Source organism: Puma concolor, chromosome F2 (assembly GCF_028749965.1).
Source record: "Puma concolor isolate L17-30 chromosome F2, mPumCon1.1.hap2, whole genome shotgun sequence".
Classification (NCBI taxonomy): domain Eukaryota; kingdom Metazoa; phylum Chordata; class Mammalia; order Carnivora; family Felidae; genus Puma; species Puma concolor.
This window is the reverse complement of record NC_141684.1, coordinates 16,272,346-16,287,886: the sequence shown is the minus strand read 5'-3', so window position 1 is coordinate 16,287,886 and position 15,541 is coordinate 16,272,346. Positions and strand designations below refer to the sequence as shown.

Below are 15,541 nucleotides of genomic sequence, written 5' to 3'. Positions count from 1 at the left end.
ATACGTTCAAATATGTCACCACCAAAGCCATCAAAGTAGAGCTTAAGGGAACGACATCTTGTCACCTGTAAAGTCCTTTATCTAGAAGAGTCTCTCATTTACCAGATGATCTGGGGTAACTAACTTATTATATTTTAACATATACCAACTTGTTCTTTTTTTTTTTTTTTAATTTTTTTTTTTAACGTTTATTTATTTTTTTGGGACAGAGAGAGACAGAGCATGAACGGGGGAGGGGCAGAGAGAGAGGGAGACACAGAATCAGAAACAGGGTCCAGGCTCTGAGCCATCAGCCCAGAGCCCGACGCGGGGCTCGAACTCACGGACCGCGAGATCGTGACCTGGCTGAAGTCGGACGCTTAACCGACTGCGCCACCCAGGCGCCCCACCAACTTGTTCTTAAGTGATTGTTTTCATTAACTTAAGATAGATATAAACCAATGAGTCAAAGACAAGGCTAGACAGAGTCCTATAAATCTACATTCTAATTAACTCAGCTGAATTGAGCAAGATGCTAATAAAATCTACACTCAGGGATTTAGTCCCTATTTGTTCCAGTTACTTTTACACTATGACCTGCCAAAGAAAACCAGACAAGAGTGTGGTTATGCAAACTCATCACTATTTTTAGAAAAACTGAAACAATCTTCACTAATAATGGTTCAATATCAGATCATCCCCAACACATGAGATCATCCATTTAGTTCTACCTACCTTTCTAGATGGCCCTATAAATTGCAGATCTATTATTCCAATTTTCCTATCTACAAAATTGTTTATAAAAATTTGCTTGTCATAATTGACACAAAAATTAAGCAATATGTGACTACTGAGATTACTAAGACAGACACCACAAAATTAATGACTGGTGAATTAAACTGAAGCAGGGTTTCACTTTTCTGAAGCCATATTTTCTAAACATCTAATATTTAGAATTTGGTCAAGAATTTAGAAGTTAAGAGGTACCACAATCAAGGAAAACAGTTATCATAAAACTCATTTTATTTGATAGAGAGGCGAGGAGTTGATAAGGAGGTGAGGAGTTACTTCTCTGTCCTTATCCAAAGAAAAATAAATGTATAATAAAGCAATAAGCTTGAAGCAAAGATAATACACTGATAATAGCAAGTACCAATGGATAAAAGAAGAGGAGAGAGAAGACAGAGGACTGAAGAAGAAACAGCCATATAGCATTTCATATAAAGCAATGGCTCTCAACCAGGGCAATTTTGCTACACTCCTTTCCTTTCCTCGACCCACAGTCCCCTCCAGGAAACATGTGGCAATGTCTGGAGAAACGTTTGCTTGACACACTAGGGGTGAGGAAGGTGGGTGGGCACTATTGGCATCTAGTGGGTAGAGGACAGGGATGTTGCTAAACACCCCAGGTAGAGGACAGTTCCCACAACAAAGAATTGTCCAGCCCGAAATGTTAGTACTGCCCAAGGCTGAGAAATCTTGATACAGAAGGAGTCCTCTACATCTTATAAAATGAATCACTGTACTACCACTCAGTACAAGAATGAATGTTCTAAAGTCTTAAACAAATACCTGGCATGTTAATTGTATGCATTCATAGAGAAAGATAAAAGATTTCCAACAGAAATGATTAATTTTTTTAACATACTGATATAAAGGAATAAACTACAATTAGGCATGGTCACGTACATAGAATACCTCCTGATTTCTCTTCCCTGAATCTAGACTTTTAGCGATATGCTTAACCAACAACATGCAGCAGAAATGACATTCTGGAACTTCCAAGACTAGGTCATAACAAGTCTGTGGTAGGCTAAATAATGTCTCCCCAAAATGTCCACATCCTAATCCTCTAACCTGTGAGTACCTTATTTCATATGGCAGAAGAGATTTTGCAGGTGTCACTAAATTAAGGATTCTGAAAGAGTGAGATTACCCTGGATTATCCAGGAGGACCCTAAATGTAATCTTGCGGGTCCTATATGGAGGAAGCAAAAAGGTAAATGAAGGAGATGATGTGTCAACCAAAGCAGAGATTTAGAATGATGTGGTCAGGAACCAAGGAATACTGCAAGCTGGAAGAGACAAGGAACAGATTCTCTCCTAGAGCCTCCAGAAGGACTGAGCCTTGCTGACACTTTTATTTTGGCCCCTTAAATCTCATTTTGGACTTCAGACCTCTAGAACTCTAAGGGAATAAATTTGTGTTGTTTTAAGCCAATAAATTTGTGGTGATTTGTTACAGCAGCAACAGAAAACTAATACAAAGTCTTACAGCTTCTACATAGATAACCCTCTTGGAACTTTTTCTCTGTGAGTCATGACCAATCTTATAAGTACTACAGTCTCCCCGAGAATGTTGTGCTAGTGAGGTCATGCGCATCTACTCTGGTCAACCATTCCCGATGAGCCAGCTTCCAGCCATCACTGGAAGATGGCTTCCAGCCATCACCTCCACCAGAGTACCAGGCATGTGAGTAAAACCATCTTGGACCCTGCCACCAGCACATCTACCAGCTGAAATTTATGGAGGGACCTCCACAGACGCCACATGAAACAAAGTCATCCAGCCAAGCCCTCCCTATATTCCTGAGCTGCAAAATCATGAAATATAAGAGAACAGTTGTTGTTCTAAGTCACACATAACCCTGAACATCCAGTTATATATGAGTGATGATTAGAGATTGTCAAACAGCATATATACATTTTATAATGGAAGAAAAAAATCCTATTATGTTAGCTATGTTCTGCTGGCAATAATCCCCAGTGATAAGATTACTCCATTATGCCAGTAATTCTAAAGTGTTCAGAATTAAGTTTTGTTGTAATATACTGCTGTAACTAGGCTCTTTCCATATTGGTAAATAACAGATTATAGCAAGGCTTCATAACTTATCTGGGCCCAAGATATAGAAGGTCTCAGGCAAAGAAGAAGGAGAAGATGAAGGCAAAGAAGAAGGAGGAGGAGAAGGAGAGAAAGAGAAGAAGGAGAAGGAGGAGGAGAAGGAAAAGCAGCCTCAGCAGCTCTCAGCTTATTAGAGATCTTTCATTCCTCTTGACTCAATTCACAATTCATATCCCCATCCTGGTTCTTCCTCTCTTGCTGGGTCTAGTTTGGGCTACACCTCCCTTATTCTTCTTTTACCATTTCAACCAAGCCTCTGAAATATATTTATTCACACATCTTAATTTGGAATATGAAATGTTTTTCTTGCCCTTTTTTTATTCTCTTTGAGCAAAAGCCACAATTATCTCCAATTCATCCCAGAAACCAATAGCTTAGCTGAGTTGCTACTTTCTCACATAACCATGGGCTGAGAAAAACGGGGATACTCTTGTTAAGAGTCCAAGATCCCCAGTGAATCAGAACGCCATGAAAAAAGTCTTGTTTTTAAGCATTCTCGGTATCCACTTTAATATCAGATTTTAATCTTTTGGCCTTTCATTCTGCCAAAAGCCTCTTGTTGTATATGAGAAGTTCTCACAATGAAACATCCTACCTTAAATGAATATCCACAAAAGATGAGAACTGTAAGACTGAAGTTTAGAATTATATAGTGTATCTATATGGATGTAGATAAATGGCAAAAAAAAAAAAAAAAAAGCAAATTTAAAACATACACAATTACCACTTATACAGAGAAATAGAAAAAAAATGCAAGTGATTAAGATCTAACATTAATAGAAAAACTGCTCTTTTCACCTCCATACATTTCTTATCTACTATTACGTAAAAGAAATCTCATTTTAAAAAGTACCTGGAGTACACATTTAACAAAAATAATTCCCTAAGAAGCTCCTTTTTTTTCAATTACCTTTCACTGTGCCTTCCCCAAAGCCAGTTCTTATCTTGCTGTGTAATTCTCCAATAAACATTCGTTATAACACTTTTAAGTAAGTGCGGAAGGCAGCCTCCAAGATGGCCCCCAGTGATTTCTACCTCCAGGTATTTGCACCAGGTATGGCAACTTCCCACAATGTACCAGGACTCTCTCTTCTAAGACTGGGTTATGAAAGATTGTGGCTTCCAGCTTAAGCGCCCTCTCTCTGCCTCTCATCACTCATTCTGGAGGAGGCCAGCTTCCATGTCTTGAGAACACTTAGCCCTGTAGTGAGGCCCACAGGGCAGGAAACTGAGACTTCCAGCCCACAGCCACGTGAGTGAGCCTTCTTGAAAACGCATCCTCCAGCCCTAGGCAAGACTTCAGCTGATGCAGGCCCAGCTAAAAACTTGATTACAAAAAATAAAAATAAAAGCTTGATTATAACTTCATGAGATACCCCGTCAGAAACATGCCACAAAGCTGATTCAAGATTCCTGATCCCCAGAAACTTTGAGAAAAAACATGTTTGTTTTAAGCCACTATGTTTTACACAATAATGTATAACTAATAAAATGAGCATCGCCTGTCCTTCAAAAACCAACTCATATGTTTTGAAAGTTAAAAACAAAAACAAAAACAAAAAACAACTATGAATAGAAATAATAATTGCAAAAATTTAAAAGACAAATTTGCTTTAAAACTCTTGGCTAAGATTGAAAGGCAACTATACTAATGTCAGCTTGCCAGTCCTGTCATAAAAACAATGAACCAACAGAGAATTATCGGGAAAATATGGACTGTCTCTAGAAGAAGAGAGATTAGGTTGAGCATGTACATTGAGAACACAACATCAACTTTTTTAAAATTGAGAAGGAAATCATTTTGTAATTTGAAAATCACAATAGCCTATTTAACTATGATAAGACATCCCACACAGCTCATCTTATCTATTTAGAATCATGTAAAGCTTTATCTTGTCACAGATCGTATCACATGTCTACTGATAAGCACTAAGAACGATGAGGGCAAATGTACCAAATTTCAACAATAGATTCCACTGCCATATCAAAGCATAGATGATTTTTTCCTGTAATGTTTCCACACCAAATCCAAAACACTTCTTTCGATTACACAAGCACACTTTCCAAGAACACGTAAGACTTCCTATAACAAGAAACAGTCCTTTTAACATAATTTATTTAATAGAAAGTATGTTTAGTACACATACATTTAGTACATGAATCAGGTATTTAAAAAGATTCAAAAAGCAACAATAAAAGAAAAACATGGGAGTTACTCATTTTGGGAAAAATGATTTCACTGATCTCCATAGGAACTGTATATATTGATATTGAACACAATAAGGAACACTAAGACTGTACTAAAAACTAAAGCTGCAGCATCAGTAAGTATCCTCTGAGTCAAAGAGCAATGATTTAGTCATCAATACTGGCAAAAACAGTTGATTTAAACTTTGAAGTTCTTTAGCTTATGAACAGGAGACAAGCATTTTCACTTCCTATACCTTTCCCTTTTTATCTTGAACAAAGGAGACAAATTACTGATTTCTTTCTCCTATAACTTCCATACTGATTAAGTTTAACTGATGCTAAGTAACCTCCACTTACTAAAGTTTATAGGTCCTTTCTCAAATACTTAAAACCACGTCAAATTTAAAATTATCTTCCCAGGAGAACGTAGCATCTCTACTGCCATGTGCTAAAACAATAAGGCATCAGGTAAAATTTACCCAGTTGTATCACAGGATATGCTTTTCAAGAATTATCATAAAATTACATTAATAAGGCCCTTGAAACTTGTAACAATGTTAACACAGAAGAATTTCTAAGAAGTTACTTAGCCTAGGCCCAATATATGTTCAAAAGTGTTGCCCATGGAGAAAACATTCCTAATATTAATGTTCCAGCATATATGACTGTCTGTATTCTCCCAGGAGCACATTTTCAGAACTGAATTATCTTAAACCACACAATGAATACAAACATACCTTACAAATAACTAGTATTTATTATTTCATATAATGGCATGGTTACACATTTAATAACCGAACAGATTATGAAGTTACATTTCTCCTGTAAATGCCCTAGGGGTGGACATTGTCTGGAATATCCAGTACTATAAATTGTTCTGCAATTACCTGAATCTAGAAAAAAAAGCAGTTCAAAGGCACAAGTAAGAGAAAGTTTCTGAAGAAGCAGTATAGGTAAGTCACACTTATATGACTTTCTTCCATTCCTGTATTATTGGCCCAAGAAGCACTTTCAAGTGCCTCTGGCTAACCAAATGCCATGTTTCAATCAATGTACTTTAGACTTCGGAATCTATGGGATGTTTACGCACCTACCAACTTTGGCAGGGTGGGGGAGGTAAACTTGCTAAAAAATGTCAAACACATCGTAATGTGAAATAAAATAGCTATATATTTTGTCTGTATTATGTCTTTTGTCGGTACTACTGTATTCAAATTGCAAACATATTTTAATATGGAATTAATCATTTAGTCCTTTCATCCTTCTGATTTTCTGAATTTTTAGCTTTTTTTTTCACCTGCTCTCAAATTCTGACCTACAGCACTCTGCACTCGTTTTTAAAAATATCCTTTTTTAACATGTCAGCTTAAAAATAGCTTTGCTTTCACCATTCCACATTACTTTAAAGCAGAAGTCTGCTTTTTATTGTAGAGCCACAGATTGCCAGAAAAATACATTCTTACTACATTCTTTCAACCTCTGGGGAAACAACTGGCGTTGAACTTGTGCAGCGCCGAACCTATACGGGCTTGCAAGTTATGTATCTGCAGTTGCTGGTTTGATTCATTCTTTCCATTTCCCAGGAAAATGTTTCCTTTGGCTGTTTAATACAACTAGAAGTGTGTGCAATCACACAGCTGAGAGCATCTCTGCCTTAGGAAGCAATATCCCTTCTTTTGGACACCCGTACAGCTTGGTTGGATAACCTTTCAAGAAAGTTTCTTCCTGCCTCTCGGGTTTTGGTAGCGCTTTCCGAGCAGGCACGGCATGCACCTGCGTAGCTGCACGTTCACAAGAAAGCAGCAAGGGCTTAGGGGGGACAGGAGGGCTGGGGAGGGGAGGCGCACAATAAATCAAAGCACAATCGAAACAGAATCGTTTGACAATCTGGGCTGAAGCTCCGGCCTCTGAGGCTGGGGAGGAACCAGCCAAGCGTTGGTCCTGGCTGCCTGGCACGATCTGCTCCTGTCCTACCTGCCCTGGGGACACTCAGGAGGCGGAAAGTAACCCCCCCTCCCGGGCCCGGACGTCCCAGGCGCGAGGCCAGTCGGGCGAGGGGGGTGGGGGCGGGCCGAGGGGCTGGAGGGCTCCTGGGGCGCAGGCCGCGGGATGGGGACGCCGGGCCCCGGGCTCGCCCCTCACTCGCCCCCTTACCTTGGGCGATGGCAATGGACTCGAAGCGGTGCAGCTCCTTGAGCAGGCAGCTCCTCTCGGTGGAGTGCAGGCTGTAGATGAAGTCGCGCGCGCCCTGCGCCGTGTTCAGCGCTTCCATGGGCTCCTTCTTGGGGTGGGTGCCCAGCCCCCGGGAGCCGCCGGGGGCCGAGAGCGCCAGCAGCCCCCGCCCGCAGCAGCACCAGGACGGCGGGCGGGGCGCGGCGGCCGGGCCCGGCCTCAAGCTGCTCGCGGTCCGGCTCCTCAGCAGCGGCAGCAGCCGGGACATGGCGGGCTGAGGAGCGGGGACCCCCGCGGCAGTCCGGGAGAGCGATTTCTGGCGAGGCGGGGGGAAGAAGGAGCTCGGCTCAGCCCGACCCCGCCCCGATGTCCTCCTGACTGGCAGCCGAGGCGCCGGGCACCATGCACTCCCCGGGCCCGCGCGGCGGTCGCCTCCTTTCCTGTCCCCCTTCTCTTCCGAAAGGCCCGCGGCGGCTCGGGTCCCTCCGACAAGAAAAACTTTCTCCGAGGCTGCCGGGCCGGGAGAGGGCGGGTGGGCGGTGCGGGCGGGCGCCTCCCGGCTGAGGAGGGGTGGCGCGGGCGGGCGGGTTTGACGAGGGTTTGTCTCCGTCAGTTAGATCTTCCAGAGGGATGAGTCAGCCACGCGCCGCCCTCCTCCGGCGCCGCCCTCCGCTCCCGCCGGCTTTCCCACCCTCTTGCCTGCCCTCGCCGGCGCTCGTTACGGCTCCCGCGCCCTCAAAGCCGCCGCGCTCTCAGGCCGCAGCAGCACCGATACCCCTAGCGGCGGTATAAGGGCTAACAGGGCGGGGCGAGGGGGGGGGGGGGTGGGGCGGGGCCGCGCAGGCGCAGTCCGCGGGCTCCCGGGCTGTGTTCTCTCCAGAGTTAGGAGGGTGCACAAGAGTCCCCGCCCCTTTCGGTGCGTGACGGTGGAGGAACCGAGGGCTCGCGTCCTCTGTGCTGGCGTCCGCCACCCTTAAGTCCAACGCAAAGAACGGGAAGAAACAGATCTGGAGTTCTTGCTCGACAGGGTAGTGCCGCTGCCACCGGCTCGTCCTAGCGCCATGCGTAAACCTGGGGCTCGTTGTGAACGGTGCCGCTGCGTACGGCCCCTCTCGCCAGGCACGGGCCTCGCCACTTCTCGGGGGTCGTCGCACCGTCCTGCTCAGGCTTTTGAGGATTGAAGCGCCTAAGCCGCGCCCTTTGGCAAGGCACCGCCCACTGAGGCCTCGGCCACTCAGTCCAGTCTTTGAGGCACCCGCTCTGGGAGCTCCAAAGGGAGAGGGCAAGGCCAGGGTTTGAGACTGAGGCCGTGACACGGAAAACACGCTTCCTCGTTCTGATGCCAGCAGCTTGCAGATCGTTAATGCTGGAGCGGGAGGCAAGAATGTCACAGACCTTTTCCGGGTATTTGTCAAGGTTTGTTTTGTTTTTGTTTTTGTTTTTCTCTTTGCCCAGGCGAAAAGAATCCTGTGATGCTCCTACTCCAGCCTTAACTTTATCTCCTCCAAAGAAAGGAGATTGCCCCTTTATCCGAACCTATCTAATGATACTTAGGCTTCCTGTCTTAGAGAATAGATCCACTTAAAGAGTAAATCTGCTCAAGCGCAATCAAGATCCAAATCTTATCCTTATCGTATCCGCTGTGGCACCAGCCCAAGACCTTGTATGTCGTAAATGTGCTATAATCATGGAAGTGCAATATTTCAACGTGAGTCAGTGTTATCACTAAATCATCCTACTGCTCTCAGTGGTTCTCAAAGTGTGGTTCCCCACAGCAGAGCTTGTAAGGTATGCAAATTGCCCTAGTCAGCTCTAAACCCCTTCAATTAGAAACCGAGGATTGGGCAGTCATCTGTGCTTTAACAGGCCCCCCCCCCCGCCCCGTTAATATGGCTGCACACAAAAGTTTGAGAACCACTGCTAACTTAAACATTAAAATTATTTAAAAAAAATTTCAAGGCAGCGTCTCTGATGTAATTATGACAGTTAAGAATGTACTCTGTGAAGGGTGTCTGGCTGGCTCAGAAGAACATGCGACCCTTGATCTTGGGGTCATGAGTTCTAGCCCCACGTTGGGTGTAGAGATTACTTAAAAAAAAAAAAAAGTGCTCTGTGGGAAATGAAGTTGCATATTGAGACTGTCTTGTTTTTGAAACCCTCTGTGCTGGAATCCTCTGCGGAGTTATTTCAGTCTAAAGTTTTGGGGAGTACCACCACCTTCTCTCCTGTATCTGTTACCCCTCAAGAGATTCTGATTCATTGGGCTCGGGGTGGGGGCCTGGGAAGTGAGGTTTGGAGAAGCTCTTGACTAAGTACCGGTTCCTAACAGCCTCGAGGACACCAGTTGTGTGGGGGGGGCTCCAGAAACAGATTGCTGAAAGGTTGACAACTGGATCAACCATTGCCTAGCTGTGTTAGTGGTACATTATTACAATGGTGGTCCAAGTGAATCATGTCTTATGGTGTCCATTCCCTTGTGTAGACCTGTCCCACATTGACTGGGCTTAGCTATGTGACTTGCTTGAGCCAGTTAGTGGAACATCACAAACCTGATCTAAGTGCTTGTTCTAGGGGCTTGTTGTAATGTGTTTGCTGTATGATTTATGATTATTCAAGTCTGCTGTAGAAAATAAGAAACTAAAAAGTAGACACAATTTGCTTCTGAGACATTACACATAGGATAAATAGATACGTGTTGATCATAGATAAAAAGGATGGAACAAATGAAAGTGCTACTTTAGATAGAAAGAGATAGACCAAGTGAACTTTAAATATTAATAAGGTAGAGATTATACTACCTCTAGACCGACAACTAAATTGGCCACTCACTAGTGACACCCATTATAGCCCCATTGTGGCCTTGTGTAGTCTGTACAAGAAAAGCAGATGGGGGCGCCTGGGTGGCTCAGTTGGTTGAGTGTCCGACTTCGGCTCAGGTCATGATGTCGTGGTTCACAAGTCTGAGCCCCGCATCGGGCTCTGTGCTAATGGCTCAGAGCCTGGAGCCTGCTTTGGATTCTGTGTCTCCCTCTTTCTCTGCCCCTCCCCTACTCAGTCTCTGTCTGTCTCTCTCTCTCTCAAAAATAAATAAAACATTAAAAAATTAAAGAAAAGAAAAGCAGATAGACCCCTCGCTACTCAGTCAGCTAACAATGACCAGCTACAGTTATGACCAGACACACTTGCTCCTTCATCTCTCTGACAGAACAGATATCTGTTGGTTCCAGGCCCCTCTCTCTTACTTTCCGCTCTGGTCCTTACAACCACACCATCTGCAGAGAAGACTGGCACAGCAGAGGACATAGGAACACTGCATAGCGTACATAGGAACACTGCATAAAACAACATTCAGATACTCTGGCCTTCCGCCCTGCTATCCTAAGCTTGTTTGTCTACCCCATCTCTTTCCCCCTGCTTCCCACTCTCTTCTAAATTGATGAATGGGGCGCCTGGGTGGCTCGGTCGGTTACATGTCTGCCTTCAGCTCAGGTCATGATCTCACGGTTCATGAGTTCGAGCCCCACATCAGGCTCTCTGCTGTACACACAGAGCCTGCTTCAGATCCTCTGTCCACCCCCCACGCCCCCCCCACACCCCCTTCTCTCTCAAAGATAAATAAATAAATAAACACACAAATTTAAATTGGTTGATAAATAGTTTGGGTTACTATTGCTGCTCTTTGAGGGAACATGTTATGCCAAACTTAGTGGCTTAAATAGCCAGTTTATTTTCTTCATGATTTTGTGGCTCAAAAATTCGGGAAGGACTTGCTAGGCAGTCCTTTTTTGGAGTCTCTTATCAGATGTCAACTAACTGCGGCTGTCACTTGAAGGCTGATTTGGGCTGGATACCCAAGATAGCACGTTCTTGTGGTTGACAACTGATGTTGGCTGTTGGCTGGCTGCCTGCTCAGCTGGGACTGTGAACCGGAGTACCTTCATACAGCCCCTCCATCCGGCATGGCAGACTTCTCACGTGGCAGCTGGTTTCCCTCAGAATGAGTGTCTGCAAAGAAACCAGGCTATGACCTTGTCTGACGTATAAGTTGTGCAGCATCACTTCAACCGTACCCTACTAGCTACCAGAAAGCTACTAAGGCCAGCCAGGATTCAAGAGAAGGGAATATAGACCACCCCCCCTTCAATGGGAGCAATGCCAAAGCATTTGGGAACATGCTTTAAAGCTGTCACATAAACAGTGTAATTCAAGTGTCTGAATTTGGTCTATAAGCCCATCTGTCCTGTGACCTACCATACAGTCCACGTGGTGGTATACTTGGAAGCTGCCGTTACATCAAGGTAATTTTCCACATAACATTTACCCTTTGGAATTTGGCTGCCACATGAAGAAGTCTGGAGTATCCTGCTGGAAGGACCACATGGAGGACGAGGCAACAGCCCCAGCTAACTACCAGGCGCCTGTGTAAAGCCATCTTGGACCATCCAAGCCCCAGATGACAGCATTGCAAAGAGGTTGAGATCATTAGCTCTGGAGCCAGACTTCCTGGGTTTGGGTCCTCACTCCACCATTTACTAGCTCTATAACCTTGAGCTAATAACTCAGACTTTCCATGGTCACTCATCTGTTTGATGGGATAAGGGTGTTGCTAAATTTGCTCATCTGTTAAATGGAGATAGGGCATCTGCTTTATAGGGTTTTAGTGAAACTAAGTTAATACATGTAAAGCATTTCAAACAATACCTGGAACATGGTAAGTGCTCAATAAATATTAGCTATCATTACAAAATTCCCGTGAACCTCTCAACCTCTAGGATTATGTCTTTTGACCCTAACTTGAGAAATACATACCTAACTATCTGTCATTTAATACCCATTTAATGTGTACTAACTGGATCCCCTATCCATCCCCTTTCTCTGCACATTTGAATATCCTAAATGCGAATAAATGGAGGAGATGGGAGGGCTTGGGGTCTGTGTATAAAGCTTTGGAGAAATATAGGATAAGGCAAGTCCACGTGGGTGGCAGGAGGAAGGTTCTGAGGAAATTGTGGGCGTGCTAAAGAGGGAGGGCCAGCAGGTTGGAGAAGGTTACAGAAGAGGGAGAGCAGGAGGGCCTGGATTCAGCCAGCCCTGCCCTTCAGTTTTTTTTTTTTTTTTAATTTTTTTTTTTTTCAACGTTTATTTATTTTTGGGACAGAGAGAGACAGAGCATGAACGGGCGAGGGGCAGAGAGAGGGAGACACAGAATCAGAAACAGGCTCCAGGCTCTGAGCCATCAGCCCAGAGCCTGACGCGGGGCTCGAACTCACGGACCGCGAGATCGTGACCTGGCTGAAGTCGGATGCTTAACCGACTGCGCCACCCAGGCGCCCCTTTGCCCTTCAGTTTTAAAGATGACAAACATCATGCTTCCATTAACAATCACAGTCTCCTCATAAAAAATTGCTGCTGAATCAACAGTCCACGATAGATTACATCATGCAAATGCTCTTCAGAGTTCCTGGCATCCCTGCGGCTGGCAGAGCACAAGGATGTTTGTTGTGTACATGTTATGATACATTATACACCCAGCTATTACCGTCCACTTTAAAATTCCTGAATTGGGTGTCCTGGGTGGCTCAGTCAGTTAAGCATCTGACTCTTGGTTTCGGTTCAGGTCATGATCTCATGGTTTGTGAGTTCGAGCCCTGTGTCAGGCTTCGTGCTGACAGTGTGGAGCCGGCTTGGGATTCTCTCTCTGCCTCTCCCCCTGCTCACATGTGTTTTCTCTCTCTCTCTCTCTCAAAAATAAATAAACTTTAAAAGGCATTAAGATTTTCTATTTTTTAATTTTTTTTAAGTTCATCCGTTCATTTTGAGATAGAGAGTGCGAGCAGGGGAGGGAATCCCAAGCGTGCTCCGAGCCACCAGCGCAGAGCCAGTTGCGGGGCTGGAACTCACAAACCAGGAGATCACGACCTGAGCCGAAACCAAGAGTCAGATGCTTAACCAACTGAGTCACACAGGCGCTCCCACTTCATTTTTAATGATTTCATCTACATGTTGGAAAGTGCCCTTCACAGGGAAGAAACAGTATCTCATGAAGGCAAGGTAGAAAATGGAGGGGTTATGATCACTGGACTGCAAAACTCCTCTGCTCAATTTCATACTCCAAGAAGCTCATATTTATCTGTCCTCAGGCATAACTCTGGGCAACAAGACTATGACTATCCCACACTCACCATAAAAAGGGCACCTGCAGGGGCAGCTGGGTGGCTCAGTCAGCCGACTGTCTGACTTGGGCTCAGGTCATGATCTCGTGGTTTGTGAGTTCCAGCTCCACATCGGGCTGGCTGCTGTCAGTGCAGAGCTGGCTTCAGATCCTCTGCCCCCATCTCTCTGCCCCTCCCCCACTTGCACTCTCTTGTTCTCTCTCTCAAAAATAAATAAACTTTTTTAAGTGCACCTCCACACTAATACATGCACATACACACATGCACACACCTACCTGACTCTTTCAGGGCAATACTTTATAACATTTTTTCCTTTCCAGGCTTCCTATCATGTTTGAGGTTGGGGAGGAATATTGATCAAAGCAAATATAAACAATAGGGCTATGAAACGCCTCTTTGAAAATTTTAAACTTGAATTCTTAGTGAGGCTTCAAACATTTAGATGCTGCACGAACTATTTTTGAAAAATGACTCATCTATAAGCCCAGCAGAGAGGTCAGTAGAACGATTTTGAATGTTCCTATATTTATGACCAAGTATTTTCAATGCTATAAATTACTGCTGTTCAACAGTATCTAATTCTCAGGGCCAGAGGGAATTATTCTCTCCTATGCCCTTGAAGTTAGGGGTAACTGTGTGACTTACTTTGGCCAATGAATGGAAACCTGACATACTTATTCCCTGCCCCCTCCCCCCCCCTCACCGATACAGGTACTTAATTGCCTGTGCTCAGGTAGGCAGCTCTCTCCCCTGATCTTAACATGGCAAGATTCACAACATGTGCTGAAATGGGAGTTCTATGAAATTGATGAGGCTGGGAGTAGTGAGCCAATGTAGGAAAACAGCTGCCCTGCAGAGTTACCCCAATCCATAACACATTTTGCATGACAGAGATACAAACTTTTTTGTGTTAAGTCAGTGTGATCTAGAGATTCCTTTTTACTGCAGCAAAAGCTCCAGTATCATGACTAACACAGCTCTTCTTTGGCTCTTTTTCTTACATTTTATAAAGTTGAATGCCTTCTTTTCATTCCTACCTATTGTTCTAAAAGGAGAACACTGTTTTGGGTCCAGTGTGTTTGTTTCTCCTGAGTAGGATATAGGGAGACAGGGTCCTCTTTTCTTCTGGTTTCTGAGCTTTATGTGAGTCTGGAGCCACAGACAGATTTGGGGGTCACCAGCATTAAGGAATGGTTCAATCCATGCAAGTGGATAAAATTGCTATAGCAAATGTGTGCATGAAAACATAAGAGGACAGGGGCACCTGGGTGGCTCAGCTGGTTGAGCATCTGACTCTTGACTCAGCTCAGGTCATGATCTCATGTTTTGTGAGATTGAGCCCCTCTTTGGGCTCTGTGTTGACAGTGCAGAGCTTGCTTGGGATCCTCTCTCTCCCTCTCTCTTTGCCTCTCCCCTGTTTGCATGCACGTTCTCTCTCTCTCTCTCTCTCTCAAATAAACATTTTAAAAAAGAAAAAGAAAACATAAGACGACAGAGACATGGGAAGCAATAACGGTTAAGAGATAAGCAGTGGAAGAAATAACCAAGGAAAGAAGGTGAGATAATGTGGTAAAAGGGGAAAATATCTGGCCACAGAAACCAAAGGATGATGAAGTTTCTAGAATGAGAGGTCTAGAGTTTCAAGTGCAGCAGCAAAGTAAAGCAAATTAAAAAAAAATTTTTTTTTTCAACGTTTATTTATTTTTGGGACAGAGAGAGACAGAGCATGAACGGGGGAGGGGCAGAGAGAGAGGGAGACAGAATCGGAAGCAGGCTCCAGGCTCTGAGCCATCAGCCCAGAGCCTGACGCGGGGCTCGAACTCACGGACCGCGAGATCGTGACCTGGCTGAAGTCGGACGCTTAACCGACTGCGCCACCCAGGCACCCCAAAGTAAAGCAAATTAAAGACAAGGAAGTACTTATTAGAGATGGTGAGTTGAACACATACAATTATGACCACTTTGTAATAAAAGTGCACTAAAAATGAATGTAAATGGGTTAAAAATAAAAAGCCATACCCTCATAAGCACAGAGTTAATGGGAGAAGAGGACGAGGTGACAGTATTACAGAAATACAAGACGGAAAGCGGATGGAGGAGTGTTAATTAACCTGACGGATCA

The 15,541-nt window shown here is 44.4% G+C and overlaps 1 protein-coding gene and 1 long non-coding RNA gene across 7 annotated transcripts in view; one reads left to right on the top strand and one right to left on the bottom strand.

The window, feature by feature from the left end:
• TMEM65 (transmembrane protein 65) overlaps positions 1-8,028 on the bottom strand; it is a 54,251-nt gene extending 46,223 nt beyond the window's left edge. Inside the window, exon 1 of one of the 4 annotated variants that reach the window (XM_086695065.1) lies at positions 7,229-8,028. In XM_086695065.1, coding sequence (XP_086551191.1) covers positions 7,229-7,514 — 286 coding nt within the window. In that variant the 5' untranslated portion in view covers positions 7,515-8,028. The remainder of the gene's footprint in view (positions 1-7,228) is intronic. The other 3 variants (XM_086695066.1, XM_025922520.2, XM_086695069.1) reach the window with 3 other exon arrangements.
• An 81-nt stretch (positions 8,029-8,109) lies between these two features.
• The window catches only part of LOC147571848 (uncharacterized), a 56,456-nt gene continuing 49,024 nt past the window's right edge, over positions 8,110-15,541 (top strand). For all 3 annotated transcript variants that reach the window (XR_015246549.1, XR_015246547.1, XR_015246548.1), the window contains exon 1: positions 8,110-8,662. This is a non-coding gene — a long non-coding RNA (uncharacterized LOC147571848). The remainder of the gene's footprint in view (positions 8,663-15,541) is intronic.